The sequence below is a fragment of the Pyrus communis genome, chromosome 15, assembly GCF_041283825.1.
Source record: "Pyrus communis isolate YQ-2024b chromosome 15, ASM4128382v1, whole genome shotgun sequence".
Lineage (NCBI taxonomy): Eukaryota > Viridiplantae > Streptophyta > Magnoliopsida > Rosales > Rosaceae > Pyrus > Pyrus communis.
Window position 1 is genome coordinate 28,752,114 of NC_142579.1, and position 19,472 is coordinate 28,771,585.

At 37.5% G+C, this 19,472-nt stretch overlaps 3 protein-coding genes across 3 annotated transcripts; 1 reads left to right on the top strand and 2 right to left on the bottom strand.

Moving 5' to 3' along the window:
• Nucleotides 1-110: 110 nt before the first annotated feature.
• Nucleotides 111-6,064, bottom strand: LOC137742600 (putative polygalacturonase). Its single transcript, XM_068482512.2, has 5 exons — nucleotides 5,152-6,064; nucleotides 3,561-3,681; nucleotides 2,425-2,673; nucleotides 1,626-1,779; nucleotides 111-919 (listed from the first exon to the last, which is right to left on the bottom strand). The coding sequence occupies exons 1-5, from the start codon at nucleotides 5,575-5,577 to the stop codon at nucleotides 394-396; spliced, it is 1,476 nt and encodes a 491-aa protein (XP_068338613.2). The 5' UTR covers nucleotides 5,578-6,064; the 3' UTR covers nucleotides 111-393.
• Nucleotides 6,065-9,838: 3,774 nt separating this feature from the next.
• Nucleotides 9,839-12,334, top strand: LOC137707781 (sm-like protein LSM1B). Its single transcript, XM_068446707.2, has 5 exons — nucleotides 9,839-10,185; nucleotides 10,970-11,038; nucleotides 11,150-11,265; nucleotides 11,372-11,434; nucleotides 11,844-12,334. The coding sequence occupies exons 1-5, from the start codon at nucleotides 10,125-10,127 to the stop codon at nucleotides 11,919-11,921; spliced, it is 387 nt and encodes a 128-aa protein (XP_068302808.2). The 5' UTR covers nucleotides 9,839-10,124; the 3' UTR covers nucleotides 11,922-12,334.
• Nucleotides 12,335-14,278: 1,944 nt separating this feature from the next.
• On the bottom strand, nucleotides 14,279-17,503 carry LOC137726664 (pollen receptor-like kinase 3). The gene is made up of 2 exons (XM_068465908.2): nucleotides 15,915-17,503; nucleotides 14,279-15,185 (listed from the first exon to the last, which is right to left on the bottom strand). The coding sequence occupies exons 1-2, from the start codon at nucleotides 17,323-17,325 to the stop codon at nucleotides 14,617-14,619; spliced, it is 1,980 nt and encodes a 659-aa protein (XP_068322009.2). The 5' UTR covers nucleotides 17,326-17,503; the 3' UTR covers nucleotides 14,279-14,616.
• Nucleotides 17,504-19,472: the final 1,969 nt, after the last annotated feature.

Here is a 19,472-nt window from a genome sequence, read left to right on the forward strand (position 1 = left end):
TATTTTCGTTTCTGTGAAAGGGAGCAGAGTTCCAAACTTGACTACCTGAAAGGAATTTGATATGGTTAAGCGATCTCTTGAGTTTTCTGAGTGTGCAGTTATTCGAGGTCTTTACACATAAAAACACAAGCATTTCAATTGCAAGCAAAGTTGATTAGTGTACAACATCAAACTATGCCCCCTTTTTCTTCCATGAACTGAAAAAACATTCGGTATATACAACTCCGTTTAATGAAAAATGTATAAGGTGGGAATGGGAGAAACGCAAACAAGAAACTAAAAATAACATAAAATGCTCGGTCGATCTTCTTCCTCCCAGGTTGCTTTCGTTAACAGACATTGAAATGGTTGACCTCCAAAAATCTGAGCCATTACGGAAAAGCTCTCACCTTCTCAAAAATCATAATCTATTTCTGTCATGTTCTGGGACGCAGAGTGTTTCACCAGCTTTCCTTGCTCATCATACCGGTCAAGATTTTCGCAAGGGGCAGGGAAGATGGTACCTATTACACGACCTTGAACAAAGGCACACTGGAAAATGTGCTTCTTTTTGTATGTTAGCCCCACGGACATATCCCGGAAAGTCACATTTCTGACTGGAATCTCTTCACTTCCATGGATACGGACAGGCACGCGAACTCCCTGTCCATGGACGCTTGTGAAGCTTATGTCCTCGAGCACTGGAAGAGCCCTTGGATCATAGCCCCCATCGGGGTGCTCATTATAGTCTGTCTTGATAACAATTCCAACTCGGACATTGTCAAATGTCAGATTCCGATAGGTTATTTGTCGCACATATCCGCCTCTTCCAGGGGCAGTCTTGATCCGAACAGCACGCCTTGAGCTCCACACAAGCAAGTTCTCCACCGTGACATTTGAAACCCCACCAGACATCTCACTGCCAATTGATACGCCAGCACTGTTGCATTACAGCCAAGGATAACTTTGAGCTACTTCTAATAGACATAACATTATATACATACTGAAAAGGAAGTAAAGGAATAGTAACTACCAGGACACTGGTGAACATTCTATGCATACTCAAAAGGATGTAAAGGAATAGTAACTACCAGGACACTGGTGAACTAACAGATAAGTGAAGCCTACGTACGACACACATACAAAAGATTAACCTTACTAGTGCATTTACTGCTGGATTGCATCCAGAATTGAAGCCTAAAAGCCATACAGGTAAATCCGAACAGTTTTCTACTCAACATTGATGAACTGTTCATTCCTCTTCACCGATTCGTTTGTTTTTGTTGTTATTTTGTATTTTTTTGGTTGACACAGCAAGACATACTCAAACCAACTGTCAATTATCTGATGATCTAAAACAACGATCATATTCCAAATGAAAAGAATAATTGGAGCTTGAGTAACGAATGCCCAGACAGAGTCTTAGGGAATCTTAACGGGAGTGCTATTCTCACTACCTGTTGCCCTCCCCCACTCTAGCGTGTAAGGGTAAATACATACCCTGCAATGGAGCCTGACTGGCGCTCCCCAATTATAGTGATGAAAGAAAATAGCATGATGCCAGGATATACAATTAAGTACTTTTTTTTAAACTTAAAAGATGGCAACAAGAATGCAATGAAAGCCTGCTAGAAGCATAAGATTACCTGACCATAGAGCGGACAACAAGATTTCTAATGAGTATATTCTTTGATGGCCGTCCATAAGAAATACCATATTGATCCCAGCCACTCTTTATTGCAATTCCATCATCCCCTACACTTATGTAGCAGTCCTCAATCACCATATCCTCACATGAGTCTGTTTATACCACAAAATCAAAGTTAATTCAATATTGGTTAGATAATAAACAAGAATGAAGCATACCAGTAAAATTACAACACAAAACAAACAATTTATAGCTCAAATTATATATGAAGCGTGTTCACAACAATTCCAGATTGAAGTCAGCAAGAAAATAAGTGAATTTTGTCTTCTCTCTCTTTCCCGCATGCATACTTAAGCGTCGAAGAGAGACAGGGGAAGGGAGGATTGGGGGTGGGGGTGGGGGTGGGAAGGGGTTGAGAATGAAGGTATACCAGAAAAGCGATACATCTTTTATGATATATTTCAACGTTAATTCTTCCTTATCCTTTTCGGTCATCATCCCTAAAAACCACAATTGACTACTCCACGTTCATCATCACACCTGTTTAGCTGGTCCGTAAAACCACAAAACCTATGAACTCACATTACTGAACGTCTTGTTTAAACTTTAAACAATCACTGAACAATACACTTTACAAATTATGCCCTTTGTTCCGCACAATATCTTATTGTAAATTATAAGCTCATCCAAATCATGCCTAAGTAAAAAGAATGGCAATCCATTCAAAATTAATAGTGTTATTCAGCATATCAAACATATAGTTGGAGGAAGAAGCCCCCCCAGTAGGACCCACTTACCAGGATCTATTCCATCAGTATTTGGAGCTTTACGTATGGGAGCCAAAATTGTAACATTTCTAATTGTAATGTTCTTGCAGTCATATGGATGGAGTGTCCAAAAAGGAGAATCACGCAAGGTTATATTACTGATCAAAATGTCGCTAGACCACATAATCTGAACAAGTGGACCCCGAGTGTTGTTGAGAAGCTTCTGGAGGTACTTCTTCCACCATGTTTGACCCTGTCCATTTATGGTACCATTATGCCCTGTTGGTCAGTGAATACATAAATATAATTAGAACAAACCAGAAATTGAACACTTGGAAAGACAACAAATTTACAGCCTGGATTCTAAGATAACAATGTCCACAGGCGTTCTTGATTGACATAAAGAATAAGAAAATTTTAAAACAAACCACAACATATTACTTGTGTAGCAAGCAAGATGTTATGAAGCATGCATGGCAAAGGGGATCGCTACAAAGGAGATTTTCTAGACTTGAAGGCTTATGCCATAACATTTTAGGATCATCAACTTCCCTGGGATGCATGATGGCCAAGTGATGAAGAGAAATGAAACAAAGGCAAGTCAAGGGACATGTCTGACAAGAGTAATTTTCTCAAGTAAAAAAATACCTGCCTCTGGTATTATATTCATGATAGAATTACATGCTTTTATCAACCATTTGCTTTATAGACAATCATTTTTCAATTCTTTCATTGTCTATACCATATAAAATGTCAAGATCAACCCGATTCATCGTTCAACAGAAGACCTCGGGTCAAAATTTAAATGGGACCAAAATAAATAATGTTGGTTATTTATCCACTATCAGAATTTATCCTCCTTTCTCTTCGAAAGAGAAATGACTAAATAATTTTTTATTTACAAGTTCTGCTAGTAAATCATGTTCGACTGCTAAGATGGCTAATTCATCTAATCTTTCTTGGATTTTTTATAATGTCTAATGTCAACAAATAGTATTCATGGCCAAAGGCTATAACAACCAAGGGAAACCTTATTTGCATTTATGACATCACGCTGGAGTCCTACTTAGATTAGATTTTTAAAGTAAAACCTCGATCTTCCAGTTAAACACCATTGCTATGAAATAAAAATATAGCTTAAATAGGAAAAGGATGAAATATCTAACCTGTTATAACAATATCTTTAAGATTTTGACCATGAATCAGACTTCCATATCGGGGCCCAGGATGCTCTCTCCCATACCCATAGGAAGGCAATGGAGGCATCAAGGGCCAATACTTCTCATCCTGTCATGCACATAAGAGTACGCAGCATCAGAGATAGGCTAAATAGCTATAGTGTACGGGCTAGAGAGAGAGATAATCATACGAGTATGCAGCATCAGCAATCATCGGAGGGGGAGAGAGAGAGAGAGAGAGAGAGAAAGCGAAACCGTGCCAGTATGTGTATTTTGTGTGTAAAATGATGAATTTTCTCACTGGTTTGTTAAATCTCATTAAAGGATTGGAATAAATTTTACAGGGGATATGTGGGTGATGATGCCCTTTCAAGTCAAATTCTCATCTAAGGTATTAGACATGTCATGTCTATTCTACAGATATAGGTACTGGGTTAAGCAGGCAGGCAAATCATATATAAGTGTGTGCATCAATTGTTTTCTAGTTTGTCAATCCCCGGCTATAAGTTAACATTTCGTACAAATCTGGAAAAGCCATATGCAGGGCTCATTTTCAGAACAACAATACAGGCTTTTCACAACCAATCTAAAAGAATAAGATAAAGAAGCAGATATTCCACAAATAAATCTAGCAATCATGTTTCTCCAACGCGATTCGGTTCATATTATTCCAAAACACATCATATAATTAACCAGCAATTTAATCTGGATGTAAATGTCAGTATCACATATGAAGTTGTTATGCTTATTACTGAAACCTAGACAAGAAAATCCTAACGCTCAAAAGACTTTGCTAGCATAATATTTACAAATCAACAGTAGTATTCAGGATGTCTCCATGTTTTAATTCGAAGTTAAATAAAAGGTGGTAGGTTAAATAAAGTTTGAAGCTTGCTGCCACCACCTAATTAAGTACGAAGCTTACTTTCGTTTGATTATCGACCAACATCAAACCAGTCCTATGCACCTCAATAAACAGACTTCCTTTATTATTATTATTGAACCACAAGTCCTAAACAAATTGTTAACCATTCCCATTCCATTTATAGCAAAAACCAAATGAAGCATATGAGGAATGAACTTTACATTTCCTTGCAACCGAGATTTCCCATTTGAAATTTTATTTTAGATCTTCGTCTAATGAAAATATCTTGAAAGCCATACTTTACATCTTACCGAACAAAGTAACCACAATCATGATATAATCATCATTACTTCCAAACTATGCATTAGCAAATAAAGAGGAGAACTAACATGCAAATCCAAATAAGAAAAGCACATAAGGGATACCAAAAAATACCTGATTCATGTCCACATGTATAATTACTATCAAATGTCAAGTTCTAATCAGTATCATATCGAAAAGTCGAATCAAATTGCAGCCCTCTGAAGAAAAGAACTATTAAAGTCCTAACAGCTAAGATTTCCCGTTTCACCGAAAACAAACAAATCGTAGCAAAGTGGAAAGCTTTCACATTTCGCTACGAAACAGATACAAATTCAAGGCAAGTTTTCACATTTTGAAACGAAAACAGAAACTAATACAGATAACAACTGACCAGAAAACCAAAAGCTTTACCTGAATCCCAAGTATCTCAGCATCTTCAGCAAGAAACAGAGTCATGTGACTAGTGAGATTAAACGGCGCCGTAAGCCACCGGCCCGGAGGCACATTGAGCTGCCCACCGCCTTTCTTCCCCAGCTTAGAAATAGCCAGCACCGCCTTCTCAAACGCCTCAGTGTTCAAAGTCACCCCATCGCCCACTGCCCCGAAATCCGTCAAATTGAAAGCCACCGGCCGCAGCTTCGGCATCTCCCTCGCCGAAGCACGCCGGAATATCGAAAACCCATTTACAATGTTCCTTTGCCACACGAAAACTGAGGCGAAAGCGGCGATCCAGAGCACGGTGAAGAGGGTTTTGTGGGAGGATAAGAAGGCGGGGAACCAGCGCTTCAGGTCCAGCCTCTGGTGGTGGAACCGCCCTAGTGGCAAAGTCTCCACCATGGTCAATGCGACCGTGAAGCACCGTAAAGCTGTGATATTTCCGAGAAATAGGCTATTGGGTTCTGCCGATTCGACTCGGAAAATCGAGTGGAGGTGGGGATGGGAGGTTGGGGAAATGGATGAACTTGATTTCTGAGGACATGGGATTTCTGGGTTTTGGTAAAAAGGGGTTGGATTGGACGAGATTGGGTGAGACGTCGAATGTTGGTGGAGATTGAGAATGGGATGGATTTGGTTTCAGAAATTGGGAAGTTTGAGTTCAAATCAAGGGGAAGGTTGTTGCTCTCAGCAAAGCAGAAAACAAAGTTTGGAAATTCGCAGTGATGCAAGTGACAATGGAACAGTTGATCCCATGGAAAATTTAATGCTGCTTGTATCAGGGAGGCCACGTGTGCCAAATTTTAGGATTATTTGCTCCTATATTTTGTTGCCAAATCCAAATGCTTGAGGTCTTAGGTTCCTACGGTGTGATATTCTAATTCATTGTAAAGGAAAAGTCTTATATTTGATTTTCGTTACAAATGAATTTGAACCACACTTAGTACTACAACGTGGTATTTCTCTTCATTGTAAGTGATAAGTCTTAAATTCGATTTTCGTCAAAAACGAATTTGAACCACAATATTACTAAATCACTCCTCCTTTTAATGTAGATAATATCGTTTGTTAAAAAAATACTGGAAAATTGTTGATGAATTTCCTTTATTAGGTCAACAATTAACATGGAGGCAAATGCTTAGGTAATCTCAAAAATGTGTTATTTAATAAGAACTTTTTCTTTGTCGTTTGTATATTTTAGGGTGTAAAGTTAAGAAATGTGTATATTTTATAGTATGAATGAAATGATATTACAGGTGGTAGCTTCACAAAAAAACAAAAAAAAAATTATTGATTTTCTCACCTAAGAGAAATATTAAGCGACAAGATTACATTGACACGTGTATCATACACACTCATATTTCAAATACTTAATAAATTTTATTAATAAATAAAACATGTATTATAAACAAGTGAGATTAAAAACATCATATTGCGAAGTGACAATAAATTAATGATTATGTTTGAAGGCGTCGCATTTAGTTTTTCCAAATTCATTGTAATAGATTGCCATTCAAATTTGTGTGTTAATTTGTGGTTCAAACTCAGTCTCAAAACTCATTATTCTGGCCTTCACAATAGAATGCAAATCGAATGTCTCTTTTGCTGCAATGTGAAGTAATAACATTGCAGAAATATATACATACATACACACACACATATATATATATCTACAAATTATATATATATGACAAGAAGTCGAGTGGTGACAGATTTACAATAGAGGTGTGCTATCTACATATCTCATTTTACTTCTTACACACCCCTTATTAATTTATATTTGTTAATTTTCTTCAATTCATTTGATTATAAGAATGTGTGAATATCACATCCCTTTACAATATTCATATGATTCCTTTGTCGCTACAAGAAAGCAATGTATGGATCACCCACACCACCTAACACACTCAACTGGTTAACGATTAATTATAGTGTGATATATGTATACCAAAATTTTGACATATTTTCAAACAAAAGAGTTGAGTTGTTGCATAACGTTCTTCTAACTGCTGTGCATGGTAAACTTGAATAAAACAAATGTCATTAGTTACATTTTCTTTTGCTCTTATCATATTGTGACAAAATATTTGTGTAGATATTTCTTAGCATGAAATAAACATACCATGTATAATTTATGAAAGTAAAATTTATACGCATGGTTAAGGTTGAGAAAAAGTGAAGGGAAGTGTGAATTGAGTTTGACGCTAGATATAAAAAAGACTTATGATAGGGTGGAGTCAAATTTCTTAAAAGGAGACGATGCACAAAATAGGGTTTAATTGCAGATGGATGGAGTTAGTGACATGATGTGCCTCTTCGATGTCTCTTTCGGTGGTAATTAATGGTTGCCCTGGAAAGTTCTGTATTCCCTGAAGAGGATTGAGACAAGGGGACTACTTATCACCCTACCTCTTCCTCTTAGTGAGGTTCTTTCTAGAAATATCAGCATTTGCTACTATCCTTAATTTGGTGCAGGGAATCAAACTGAGTCGTAGCGGGCCTGTGATTACTCACATGTTTTTCGCCGATGATTCCCTATTTCTTATGAAAGCTACTAGGGAGAATTGTAGAAAGTTGTACCAACTGTTTGATGACTTTTGCACAACCTCAAGACAACGAATAATTTTGACAAGTCCTTGGTGTTTTTCAGTCCTAAAGATTTCTCACGTTACTACTAGTTGAGTTTGAAAAAGTTTCTAAAAAGTTTCTAAGCAGACAGTCGAGCTTGAGACCTGAGAGAACAAGTACTAAAAATGCAGACTGCGATGAGCCGAAAGAAAATGTTAGTCGATTCCAGGCTCAAGCGCAGCACGAGCGTCGTTCTCAGCGTGGGAAGGATGTTTGTTTAGATAACACAAACTCCGCCATTGGGAAGAAGTCACTGTCTTTTCTCCTCAAGAAAGTGTTTGTTTGTAGAAGTGGGTTTGCACCAGTTACCGCTGCTCCTGGTTTAAGAGATCCAGTCCCTGAGTCTAGGATGGAGAAGGTATACATCTATTATACAACAAATATATACATATATATATATATATATGTATGAGGGACGGACTTAAGTTGTCAGATTGTCAACCTAGACCACACATCAGGTGACAAAAATTCATGCAACAATTGCAATTAAGAGAATGATTCCCTATATTATAGATAGGCCAAGGCACATTTTTGGTTCATGTAGTTTTCACAAAGTTCAACTTTCGTCCCTGTATTTTCAATTGTATCGAATTTCGTCACACCTGTTGTTTGGTAACTTTTGTTAGTTTGTTGTACGAAATGGTTATGTGCACTACACGCTAGAAGTTAAATTTGATGGATTTTGTACTAGAATTGAATCAGCAGAAGTTGAAGGATGTTGTCATAGTGGAACAATTTGCCAACTATAGAGACAAAATTTGATGCAATTGAATATAAATGTAGCCAAGTGAAAGTACCAATAGTATATTGAACTTTTATTAATTTTTTAGACGAAATTGCCATGTATACAGCTAGATAAAATTGACGAAATCCGTAATAAGAAATCAATAGAATGTCCTTGGATATTGAAACGATTTTCAATACTTCAGAAGAAGATATATCTCCTTTTTTTATTTCTTAACATTTTTTGTTTTGGGTCAAAGCTAGATGCTGAAGGCAAATACTTCAGAAGAAGATATATCCCCAAAGTTCAAGTAGTTCAACAATGTCCATGAAAAAGTCCGGCGATGATGATGAAGTAAATGGGACAAGACTGATTCTGAATGTAAGCAGTTAAAACATGATTAGGACATGGATTAAGTGGCTGTTAGTGCAAAGACATATGCTTTGGAAAGTTATTATTTTATTCACATTTTTTCTTGGTTACAGATATCGTTCTAGAGATATAGATTTACCATTACTTGTACGACTTCTTTTAGCTTCAGTTCAAACAATATTCAGGGTAAGTTTTTTTATGTAGCTTCGTTAATTAACTAACTTTAACTTTAATATGCAGATTGCTGTCAATCCTAGCCGCAAAGTTGATCGGTTGCGCGCCAGAGTTTGCTTTTGCAATGCTTCAAATGTGACGTTTTGCGTGGATATAAATAATATATGGAATTCCATTCATTTGGCCTGTGTTTGATTGGAAATTTGGAACGTAATTATTCAAAAAAAATATAACGAAATAAATTAACTGTATATCTTTCATAATTTCATCATAAAAAAGAGTATCATCTTTCGTTTTTTCTTTCTGTCATTTTTTCCCTTTGCACGGCAGATGGAGATTGTTTAAACTCTTATAATTTGTATGATGTCCTGCATTGATGATATTATGATAAAAGTTAGTTTAAAATAGCTATATCAAAATAACGCAATGAACAAATATGTTAACACATTATTTGTAAATTTTTTTAAGATTAATGTTAGAGAGACGATCTATTTAAATCATGTTTTATAAGTCATATGACGTGATTGTTGATAATTGATTTTTTTTTTTTTTTTTAACAAAATATTCTTATGCCAATGTGGTATATTTGTATTACAGATTAATCTAATCCGACGCTCCACAAAAAATCAACCATTAATCAAAGTTTTCCCCCGTTAATAGATATTTTAATCCCAATCCTACCAAGTAATAAAATCCAACAAAAAATAAAAATAAAAATCTGTAAAAACAAGGAGTAATAAAACTTAAAAAAATCGAATAAACAATAATGGGAGAGAGAGAAGACCGATAAAAAGATGTCATCTTTTCGGCCAAGCCGGTGACTTTAATGGTCCAAACCCAATTCACAGTCTTGATTTTTAATGGGTATTGTTGGAAATTTGGAATTAGGGTTGGTGGAGGAAGTGTGTGATTGAAAGTGAGTGGGCTTTCAGGTTTTGGGGATTTTATTTTTTTGGTGGGAAGCAGCCAATGCCATTGGGGTTGAGGAGAGTTCTTCTGGCGTAATTGTTGGTGTTGCAAATTCGAGTTCCCAATTCCCGGTAGATACTTCATGTCGTGGGCTGGAGCAGAAGATACTTTCCTTTCCACTTCTCTTGCAACCTATCTCGACAGTATACTCTCTCTCTCTCGATCTACTTTAAAGTGATTGAAAATTGGGTTTGGTGATTTTTCTGCTGTTTTTGTATGTTTTAGCTGTTAATTGCCTTACAGAGTTTTTTTGAAGTTTTTTGTTGCTGTAATATTTGTTGATTTGAAAAGGGTTTGAAGGCCGCTGCTTTACCGTTCGATTTGCAGATTCCATGTTGCATGTGCTGCTTTATTGCAATTTTTTAAATTCATGTATGAGGTACAATGAAGATAAACGAGTAAAGCTTCCAACTTTAGGTCACTGACTCTCTGCACTGAGTAACTCTAGTGCTGTTTAATTTCAAGTGCTGAATTGTGCATTTGGATATTGGTGTGGGAACCTTTTGTCCCAATTTCTTAGAATCGAAATGTATCTTTGATGCATAAGCAAAAGTAGAAATGGTAGTTATATTTTCTTAAAGAAGAAGGTGATGATGAATCAAGAGATTTGAATAAGAAGAAGGTGATGATGAATCAAGAGATTTGAATAAGAAATGAGAGCCAGACATTCGGGGTATTAGAAGTGCTCGCAGCATCACTTTGTGTATTTCCGTCGTTGAATAGCTAGTTTGAGGAAATGGAAATCCAAGCCGTATTCATAAGGCCTCAAGATTCAGTCCAGTAATAAATTTGACTCAGACATTAATTTCAAGCTTGATAGTTCAACATTATATATTTGTGTGGGCTGGTAGTATGTGTGGTTGACAAAATATATTTAATTCATTACAAAGTACTTCACTTATTAGGATTTTATATTTATATTTTCAGAAAAGCTTCTTGTATTATTGCGAGATGGACGAAAGTTGTTGGGATTGCTACGATCTTTTGATCAGTTTGGTAATACTAATATATCACTCCACGTAGCTTACTGAGTTCTCATTAGCTTTACTCTTATAATCTCTATTGAAACTATTGCTAACGGTGGGTGGTTTTCTTTCATCTGCATAGCTAATGTTGTTCTTGAAGGCGCATGTGAACGAGTAATTGTGGGTGACCTTTATTGTGACATCCCATTAGGTCTGTATGTTATCCGTGGGGAGAATGTCGTCTTAATTGGGGAGCTGGTATATTGCATTCTCTTCCAGTTCTGTTAGACTTGATGACTGTTAATATTTTTGGAATAGTTTATCAGTTTTTTGTTAAATTGAATTCTTGTTATCCACTTTACAGGAATTGGATAAGGAAGAGCTTCCCCCGCATATGACTTTGGTACCAGAAGCTGAGATAAAAAGGGTAAGTCTGTATATTCATCTTTTAAAATTTAAATTGAAAATTCCAATCTGCAATGCTTATGGTGTTAGCATTAGGTCATATTGAATGCAATAAATAGATGAAGAAAACTCGGTGAATGCATCTGTGCCGTAGATATAATTCCTCGCACCTATCTGAAATTGTCCTGCCGCGGGTAACAAGGAGCTTCGTTGTGTACTGTGCTATTTTTTATTGGGAATAACAGTTCACTTTGGTTCTTCCTAAAGAAAGCACCTCTTGTGTTGGCCGGATGTTGCAACCTTTCAATTAAATTCTTTCCCTTCAAGTTTCTTGTATAAATGCATTTAAGTAGTAAAAGATGCAATCTTTGTATGTTCTTATTCTGGTTGCTGGGTTAAATTGTTCTTTGATATTGTTCTCTTCTGTTCAGGCTCAGAAAGCAGAGAGGGATGCAACAGATTTAAAAGGCTCCATGAGAAAAAGAATGGAGTTTCTCGATTTTGATTAACTTGCTCTCCCATTTTATTGTGGGTTCAGGCCATGTCTGCAAGTTTTAGTGCGACAGTGACCCAATATTTTCGCCTAAATATGAGCGCAAAATAGAATAGAAACCGTATGAGTTCTGAGCGGTCATCAACAAAGGGGAGAAGGGAAGTTGTGTTGTGGGTCTAGTAGATGCGAGGCAATGTCGACTATCTTCCCACGTTTCTTTTGGATTTGATTGATGCGTGCAAGCATGGTCTCGGGTTCTTTGGAAGTGATTCGGGTTTTAGATTTTCAATTGCATCTCTGTCGAACATGCTTGTTTTGATTTTCCATGGGTTACCTGTTGTGGAGCTTCACTTTTCATGGCACATTCAGTGTCATTTATATTTGTAAGATTGTAATTCTTGTTTAATCCATGTTATATTTTAGTCATAAGATCTGTTGAAGCCAAAATTCAGTATGTTTTTTGCAAATGATCAAAGATTGGATCATCAAATCCCTCCAATATTTAGTACAAAATCTCGAAATTTGGCACGCTCCGATGGATCAGCTTTTCATTCATGCAATCTGAAGTTTGAACAATCCTTGGCTACTTCGAATCCGTAAACGTAAGCATGTAAAAAACTCAGAAGTAACATCGTGCTAGTACAATCATAATATTGCAGCACCAAGGACTTGTGCATTCTTCAGGGAAGGAAAGCAACGTAACGAGAGGCTCGTAACTAGGAAAGCGAGAAACAAGGTCGGAGCGTTTTGCCAACTCAAAGTCCTGGATACGAAATGCAGGTGCACAAGTACATCCCACAAGAGAGTAGTGAGTACTGGTTTGATACTGAGATACTGAGGTGCTTTTATAAAAAATGGATATAAAAAAAAACTGAGCTTAAAAAATTTTTTGATAAACACTTAAAAATAGCTTATTTTTACAGTTTTAAGTGAAAAAAAAATTGAAAACGTAAAACAGCAAAAATGAGTTTATTCTCACAGTACAGCAGAAACAGTTTTTTTTCAAAGCACAGCAATACCAAACCAGCCATGAATCTTGGCATCCCTGGAGCGGCTTTGAGCAACGCACCATCTGGTGAAACGCTGTAGTCCTTTGTTGGATGGGAACCAAACCACACATTTGGTAATCTGACAAATGGTATAAAAAGAGAGTAAAAGGGAGCTAATATCTTTGGACCAGAACAACATCGACCCGTATGCGTTGGTGAGCTTGGGCCTCCATTGACGGAAAAATCTGAACGGCTGAACTTCAAACGCATCGTGGAGGGTTTTGGTCTCGATTTTCATGCAGGGTTGATGTACCACAACTTTTTTTGAGAGAAATCACAATCTCATGGGTTTAGAAATTAAATATATAATCTTGAAAGCCATGTCGTAAGTGCTTCCATTCTGCAAATGAAGTATGAAATACAAGGCTTGGACATCCATGGATGGGGTTGGGTGGTTTGGATGGTGGCTGTCAGAGCTGATGTGGTTGGACTCCTTTGGTGGCTGGGCTGTTTAATTTTACCGGGTCGTCATGTTTTAACGGGTTGGGTAATGCTTGGAAGTTCAAATTCTTAAATCAAATTTTGTAAAACAAATGATATGGTTGTTGATAATTAATCTATTACTTAAGTATTTATTAACGTGCTTATTTTTTATTGGTGGCACATTATTTAGTTTACAAATTTGGTTTAAAATTTCGGTCTCCCAAGCATTATCTTTTTTCTTTTGCATTTCCTTGTGGGACAATTCTTAGGGGACAAGTTATAGACAAAATTTGCAAACTAAATGATGTGCCCAATAGAAATGAGCATGTTTGTCAATGCTTAAGAAATTATCCAATCGTCAACTTTCATATCATTTAATTTACAAAATTTAATCTCCCTAGTATTACCCTTCCTTGTGTCTTTCTTTTTTCTCCTCTTGCCTAGATGATTGTTTTATAGGCAAAGTGCCTTTCAACCTAACAAACCTACCAAGACATTTTCTTTGACAAATTTGTAAAGGTAATCATACTTGGTTGTTCACATTTATAATGGGCGTTTACACCATTTACAACAATATATCTTCTGTGTAATTGTTAATACCAAGTTTATTAACCAAATTTTATTGGTAAAATAATATGACAGTTTTATTTAGTTCAATGATGAACTACTATAAAACCTCTTTTATCTATAAAATGTAGCTTTGCTCTTTGGCAGTTTTGAAAGCTTGGTAAATGACAAGTCTTTAAAACAAATTCATGTGATACATGTATGTTTAGTCAAGGAACATGTATATACATGATTGAATCTCTCTGTTGGTATTCCTAGCTAGAAAAAATAAAATTATAAAGGTTCCTTCTCTGTACATCTAAATTTAAAAAGAAAAAGAAAAACCCGAGAACTAAGAACCAAACCTTCATTCAGAATAGAAATATCACTTAATATATTCAGTACTTTTCACTAAATTCCATTTTTCTTCCCTTGTTCCATCCCAACACCCTCTCTCTCTCTCTCCCCTACCCTCTTTTTAACTCACCTATTTATATGCATGGTAAGGAGAAAAACAAAACACTTCCTGAATTATCAATGTTCACTTGTTTGCATTAGCTTCTGTGGGTTCGCTCATCAGCCCTTTTAATTTCTCACCTTTGTAAGAAAATCCCATTTGTCTTGAAGTATGCATTGAAGTATACCTAGCAAGCGCATATGTATATGCAATATGTATGCATGCCTGCATGCTTCTCAAACTCGTACCTCTTCAATCCTCCTAATGGCTTCCCTTAAATCAAGCCTTTGCTCAGGCTCACTCGTAGTGCAATCAGCTCCAACCATCAGAAGCTGCAGCATTTGATCCACTGAATCTGTCTCACTTGCTATCTCTGGGTCTAGCAACTCTTGCTCTCTTTGCTCAGCCATGGCTGATTGGACCCACTGAACAACGTCGGTTCCGCCTTTCCCGTTGCTCAGATACTGAGATGGGAACTTCCCGGTGAGGATTTCAAGGATCACAATTCCAAGGCAGTATACATCGGCTTTCGGAGATATTTGCTGGGATTCTATGTACTCTGGGGTCCTAAAAGCGAACATAGATTGTGCAGCATTGCTAGGGTTTATGAGGGGATGTAAGGCATAGTCGTTGAGGACGGGCTCATAGTCTTCTTTTAGTAGAATGTTGCTGGACTTTAGGTTTCCATGGGGCAGGTCATAGGATGCAAACTCTGTGTGGATGAATCCCATTCCACATGCAATTCCTTTAATTATCTGCAGACGGGTTGACCAGTTCAGCTCCGAATGAGAAATTCCACGATCACCTTCAAATTTAAAATTGTGCATATATTTATCAGTCTGGTTAGATTTTTATGAGCTACAAACTTATAGATGTATACCACCAAGAAACAAAAATTGAAGTTTGTAGCCCTATTTTGTTGTGTTCGTCTAGTTAAAAGTGTCTTTCATTGAACAATTTTATATTATTAGACCATCAACCTAAATCGTCGATAAGGTGAATTCTAATTAATAGTATAGTTGCATGACATTTCATATTCTAATAAGAAGCAGAACCCTAATTTTCATTACATTCTCCCACATCATCCCTAATAGGGAAAAGAAGTCTTACCAATCTCCATTACCCGGTACATTATTCAGATTTGGTTGATAGTCTACTGATATTTGATAATGTCATCTAATCATTAACAATGTATCAAGAATTGTAGATTAGAAGTCCAAACCATTGATTAGAATGATTACGTTGCCCCTAGTCTAATTTTCATTAGATTTGTCATACAAGGTAAAAATGGTTTGTTACTAGATAGCAATCTATAATACTTGGTATATATATGTGTTATTTGGCCGATAATTTACTTATATATAATTAATAATATCGAGCAGTCCCAAATATTGTAGATTGGTACTCAATATTAGTCAACTATGTATCAAGTAGTGTAGATGATACTCGTTACCAGTGAATCAAACAAACATGGTTCTAACATATAAACAGACCTAAGTTAAGATTAATTGAGCAAACTTGGACAAACTCATACCATGCAGAACGTATAGCAAGCTGCCCTTAGGAATGTATTCTGAGATCAACAGCTTCTCCTCTCTCCTATAATGGTAAGCCAAGGGAGTCAATATATTCTTGTGTCTCAATCTTCCAAACCTTCTCATCTCAGCATCAAACCCATCTCTCCCCAACCTATTCATCTCCCTCATCCTCTTCACTACCACCGAAAACCCATTAGACATCACCGCCTTGTAAGCTGATCCCAACCCTCCATTCCCTAAAACCTCCGCCGCTGCCTTCATCAAATCCGGCAATCCAAACGTACCCTTTTCCTCATTCACCATCAAAAGCTCGTTCATGCCGTTTTTCCCATGATTGGACCCCTTCTTCGAGTCCCCGCCACCTTTTCTGCTATTGCTTTGGTTGACCTCCGTGCTACGATTTGACTCATTCGTGCTTCTCACGCTGCGATTTGTGGTGCTTGGAACATGAACGTCAACCACCTGCTCCTGTACAGTACGATGGTCATCCATGATCTGTTCTTTGCCGAGCACGTTGAAATCGTCCTCGGGTTTTCGCCTCTTCTTTGTGAGCAGCACGTAAAGCAGGAGTAGAACCATGATAGCGGCAATGACACTGATGACTATGATGATGGTTTTTGATCTTTTATCTTCCTCTTTCTTAGATGGAGTCGAGTGCGGCGTCGAGGGTGGTGACTTTGATGGGGATTCTGGTGGAGGAGATGACGGTGTTGGAGGCGGCCCGCATGATAACTTGAGTAGCCCGCCACATAATCCTTCGTTTCCTTCAAACGCCTTGGGGTCGAATTTCGATAGGGTTTCCGGGATAGGACCTTGTAGTTTGTTTTTCGAAAAGTCGAGTGAGTTCAATACTCCTGATTTTAAATTCGGGATAGGGCCTGTGAAATGGTTTTTCTCCAAGTGAAGTTGTTCTAGCTTGGTCAATTGGGTCAGTGACTCTGGGATTTTTCCTGTGAAATTGTTACCGTTGAGGTAAATTTTCTTCAAAGACGTCAAATTGGAAAAGTAGTCTTTTGGGATTTCACCGGAGAAGTCATTTCCCGCCAAAAACAAGGATTTCAATGCACCAAGCTTGTGGAAATCCGGAATCGGACCTGAGAATTTGTTGTTCATGATATTAATGGTTCTGAGGGTAGGAATGTCTTTCAATGCATCAATGTCAATATTTCCGGAGAGACCCATGTTGGGGAAATGGAGACCAGTGATGACATCTTCGTTGCAGACAATCCCAGCCCATTTGTCGTTACACGGGGAGGTGTTTGGTTCCCAGTTGTCCAAGGGATTGTCTGCAGGAGAGAGAGAATTCTTGAGCTTCAAAAGAGCTTCTTGTTCTTGTGACAAGGAGAGGGAGAGGTGAGGGGAGGAGAGGAAGATGAGGAGGAAGAGGAACGAGCGAACAGCGACCATTTGCCAGGCCGGAAGGGGGACAATGTGGTGTCGTTGTCTCCACCGGATAGAAAACAAGCCGCTGTTCGAGATGGGGTGGTGGTGTTGTGGGTGAGGGTTCGGTGTGTTTGTTTTTCATCAATGTAGGGTGTACGAGAGGGGAGGGGAAGGACGATGAGGGGAAGGAGTTGGGTGTGACATGTTTAGGTGGGTGGGGTGTATTGGGGGGATAGAGATTGCCAGATTTTACAAGACAATCTAAGAATAGAGATTCAGCACAGAAGAGAGAGGGCTGTATTTGCCTCTTGAGGGAGATTCACAGAGAGAGAGAGAGAGAGAAAGAGAGAGAGAGGTGGAGGTTGTGGAACTTGCGTTGACCTTTTCAGCCACTGGATGCCCCACATTTCAGGACTTCAAATTCCAAAAATTACACACAAAAACATTCTTTTCATTCATTCCTTTCAGTTGGGTAGAGTTGGTGGAAGGAGACATCATATTCGCGGTGCCACCCTTTCATGATTGATCACAAGTGAACGGGTGTTGTGTAAATAATACTACATAGCCAATAGTAGAAACTAGATTTTCCATCTAGATTTTGATCACTAAGTACCGGCGCTATCTGCAAGAGAATGCATGCAATGTGGAATATGGACGGACAACGAGTTCATGTGTGAAATTGGTTGTGCTACGTGGCCGTGTCTCTATTATTACACCACGATTTTCTCAATTTGATTAACTTCGTTTAAGAAGAGAAACAAGATTCATATGTTTCCCACTTAGTACTACAGTTTAGTGGTATTCATCTTTATTTTTAAGTGAAAGATTTTAGGTTCGATTCTCGTCAAAAACAAATTTGAAAAACAAGCAACCCTCTCTCCCTTAGTGTAAATAATATTTTTTGTTCAAAAAAAAAAAACAATAAATTTTATCTCTAAAGTAGCTATTAATTGTTATTTGGTCACAAATTATTTAAATATAGACTCTTGCAACTCTTATTTTTCAGATAAAAACCTACTTAATTCTAAACATCCAAATTCCAAATAAACCCAAATTTGAAAAAGACTGCTAAGTAGAAAAGTAATTGAATTATTGTTACAAAATATTTATAACTTGTTCCACAATTTTCAAACTCTAGTGGTGGATTCGAAAAATCAAACACCGAATCGAAGTCGAAAAAATCGAACTAAAACAAACAAACCGAACCGAACCAAAAACTATTGGTCAGTTTTAGTTTTGGTGATTCAAAAATCGACCCACTCCCCCCTTTTTGCCTGCGAATTCAAACTCAAAACGCAGTTAACCACTGTTGCTCTCCTCTCATGTGTCTCTTTCTTGTTAGGTTAACTTTTCCGGTGCCTATTTGAATTAGTATTTTGTTTTTAATATCAACCGGGTGGGTTAAGCATCAAATGTTAGAAGCTTGAGGAATAAGCAACGACAAATGAGGGTATGGAAATGGAAGTTACAGGTTCCAACCGACGGGCTGACGCGGAAAGAGAGAGAGTCGGTGAGGAAGGAGTTGACGGAGGAACATACGGCGAAGTCATTGCTGACAGCAAAGCCCACGGAGCATTGCATTTCCCATTCGGTTCAAGGGGAAAGAGAAAAGAGGAAGAAAAACAAAATATTTTAGGACACAGATTTTCTGTTGTGTTTTTTGTTTTAATGACTCCGGTCATCCAACATCGGCATTTATTTTCTAGTTTGATTTGTAAAGGTTTTATCCTTGTGGAACCCCAACCTTTTCTATTGCCTGTGACATTGTAAGAAACTTGAAGCATTTTCCTTGTATTCTCTCGGGGAGCTGCTTGGTTGCTTGTCTAGAACGGTAATTCACTTTAATTTCTGCATTGATTTCAGAAACATATATATCTATCACTACTTGTATCTGCTTTGGATATTCTGTAGTCTGTTGTGAAGGGGGTCGAGAAGGGCGCGACGAAGATCCAGGAGACTTTCCTTGACAGAACAGTGGACTCAGAAGTAGAAGTTGAGGAACCAGTTGGAAATATAGTCAGAGAAACTCAAATTGGCCTGCAGGAAAACTTAGTACTCTCTTTCTGCTTGCATTGAAAAAATATAGTCACTGTGATTAAATTTTTCATGGAAATAATGAGAAAACGAGCAGGTTCGAATGTTTATTTGGGACATTCTTGTACCAAATTACA

Bases quoted from the DNA above. Each gene is read 5' to 3' on its own strand.
- LOC137742600 (XM_068482512.2), bottom strand. From the start codon at position 5,577: ATGGTGGAGACTTTGCCACTAGGGCGGTTCCACCACCAGAGGCTGGAC. The intron at 3,682-5,151 runs GTAAAGCTTTTG...TGTGCATGACAG, and splicing joins CTGAGATACTTGGGATTCAG to GATGAGAAGTATTGGCCCTT. The intron at 1,780-2,424 runs GTAAGTGGGTCC...TGGTATAAACAG, and splicing joins TACTGATGGAATAGATCCTG to ACTCATGTGAGGATATGGTG.
- LOC137707781 (XM_068446707.2), top strand. From the start codon at position 10,125: ATGTCGTGGGCTGGAGCAGAAGATACTTTCCTTTCCACTTCTCTTGCA. The intron at 11,039-11,149 runs GTAATACTAATA...TCATCTGCATAG, and splicing joins ACGATCTTTTGATCAGTTTG to CTAATGTTGTTCTTGAAGGC. The intron at 11,435-11,843 runs GTAAGTCTGTAT...TCTTCTGTTCAG, and splicing joins CAGAAGCTGAGATAAAAAGG to GCTCAGAAAGCAGAGAGGGA.
- LOC137726664 (XM_068465908.2), bottom strand. From the start codon at position 17,325: ATGGTCGCTGTTCGCTCGTTCCTCTTCCTCCTCATCTTCCTCTCCTCC. The intron at 15,186-15,914 runs GTATGAGTTTGT...TTAAATTTGAAG, and splicing joins CTTGCTATACGTTCTGCATG to GTGATCGTGGAATTTCTCAT.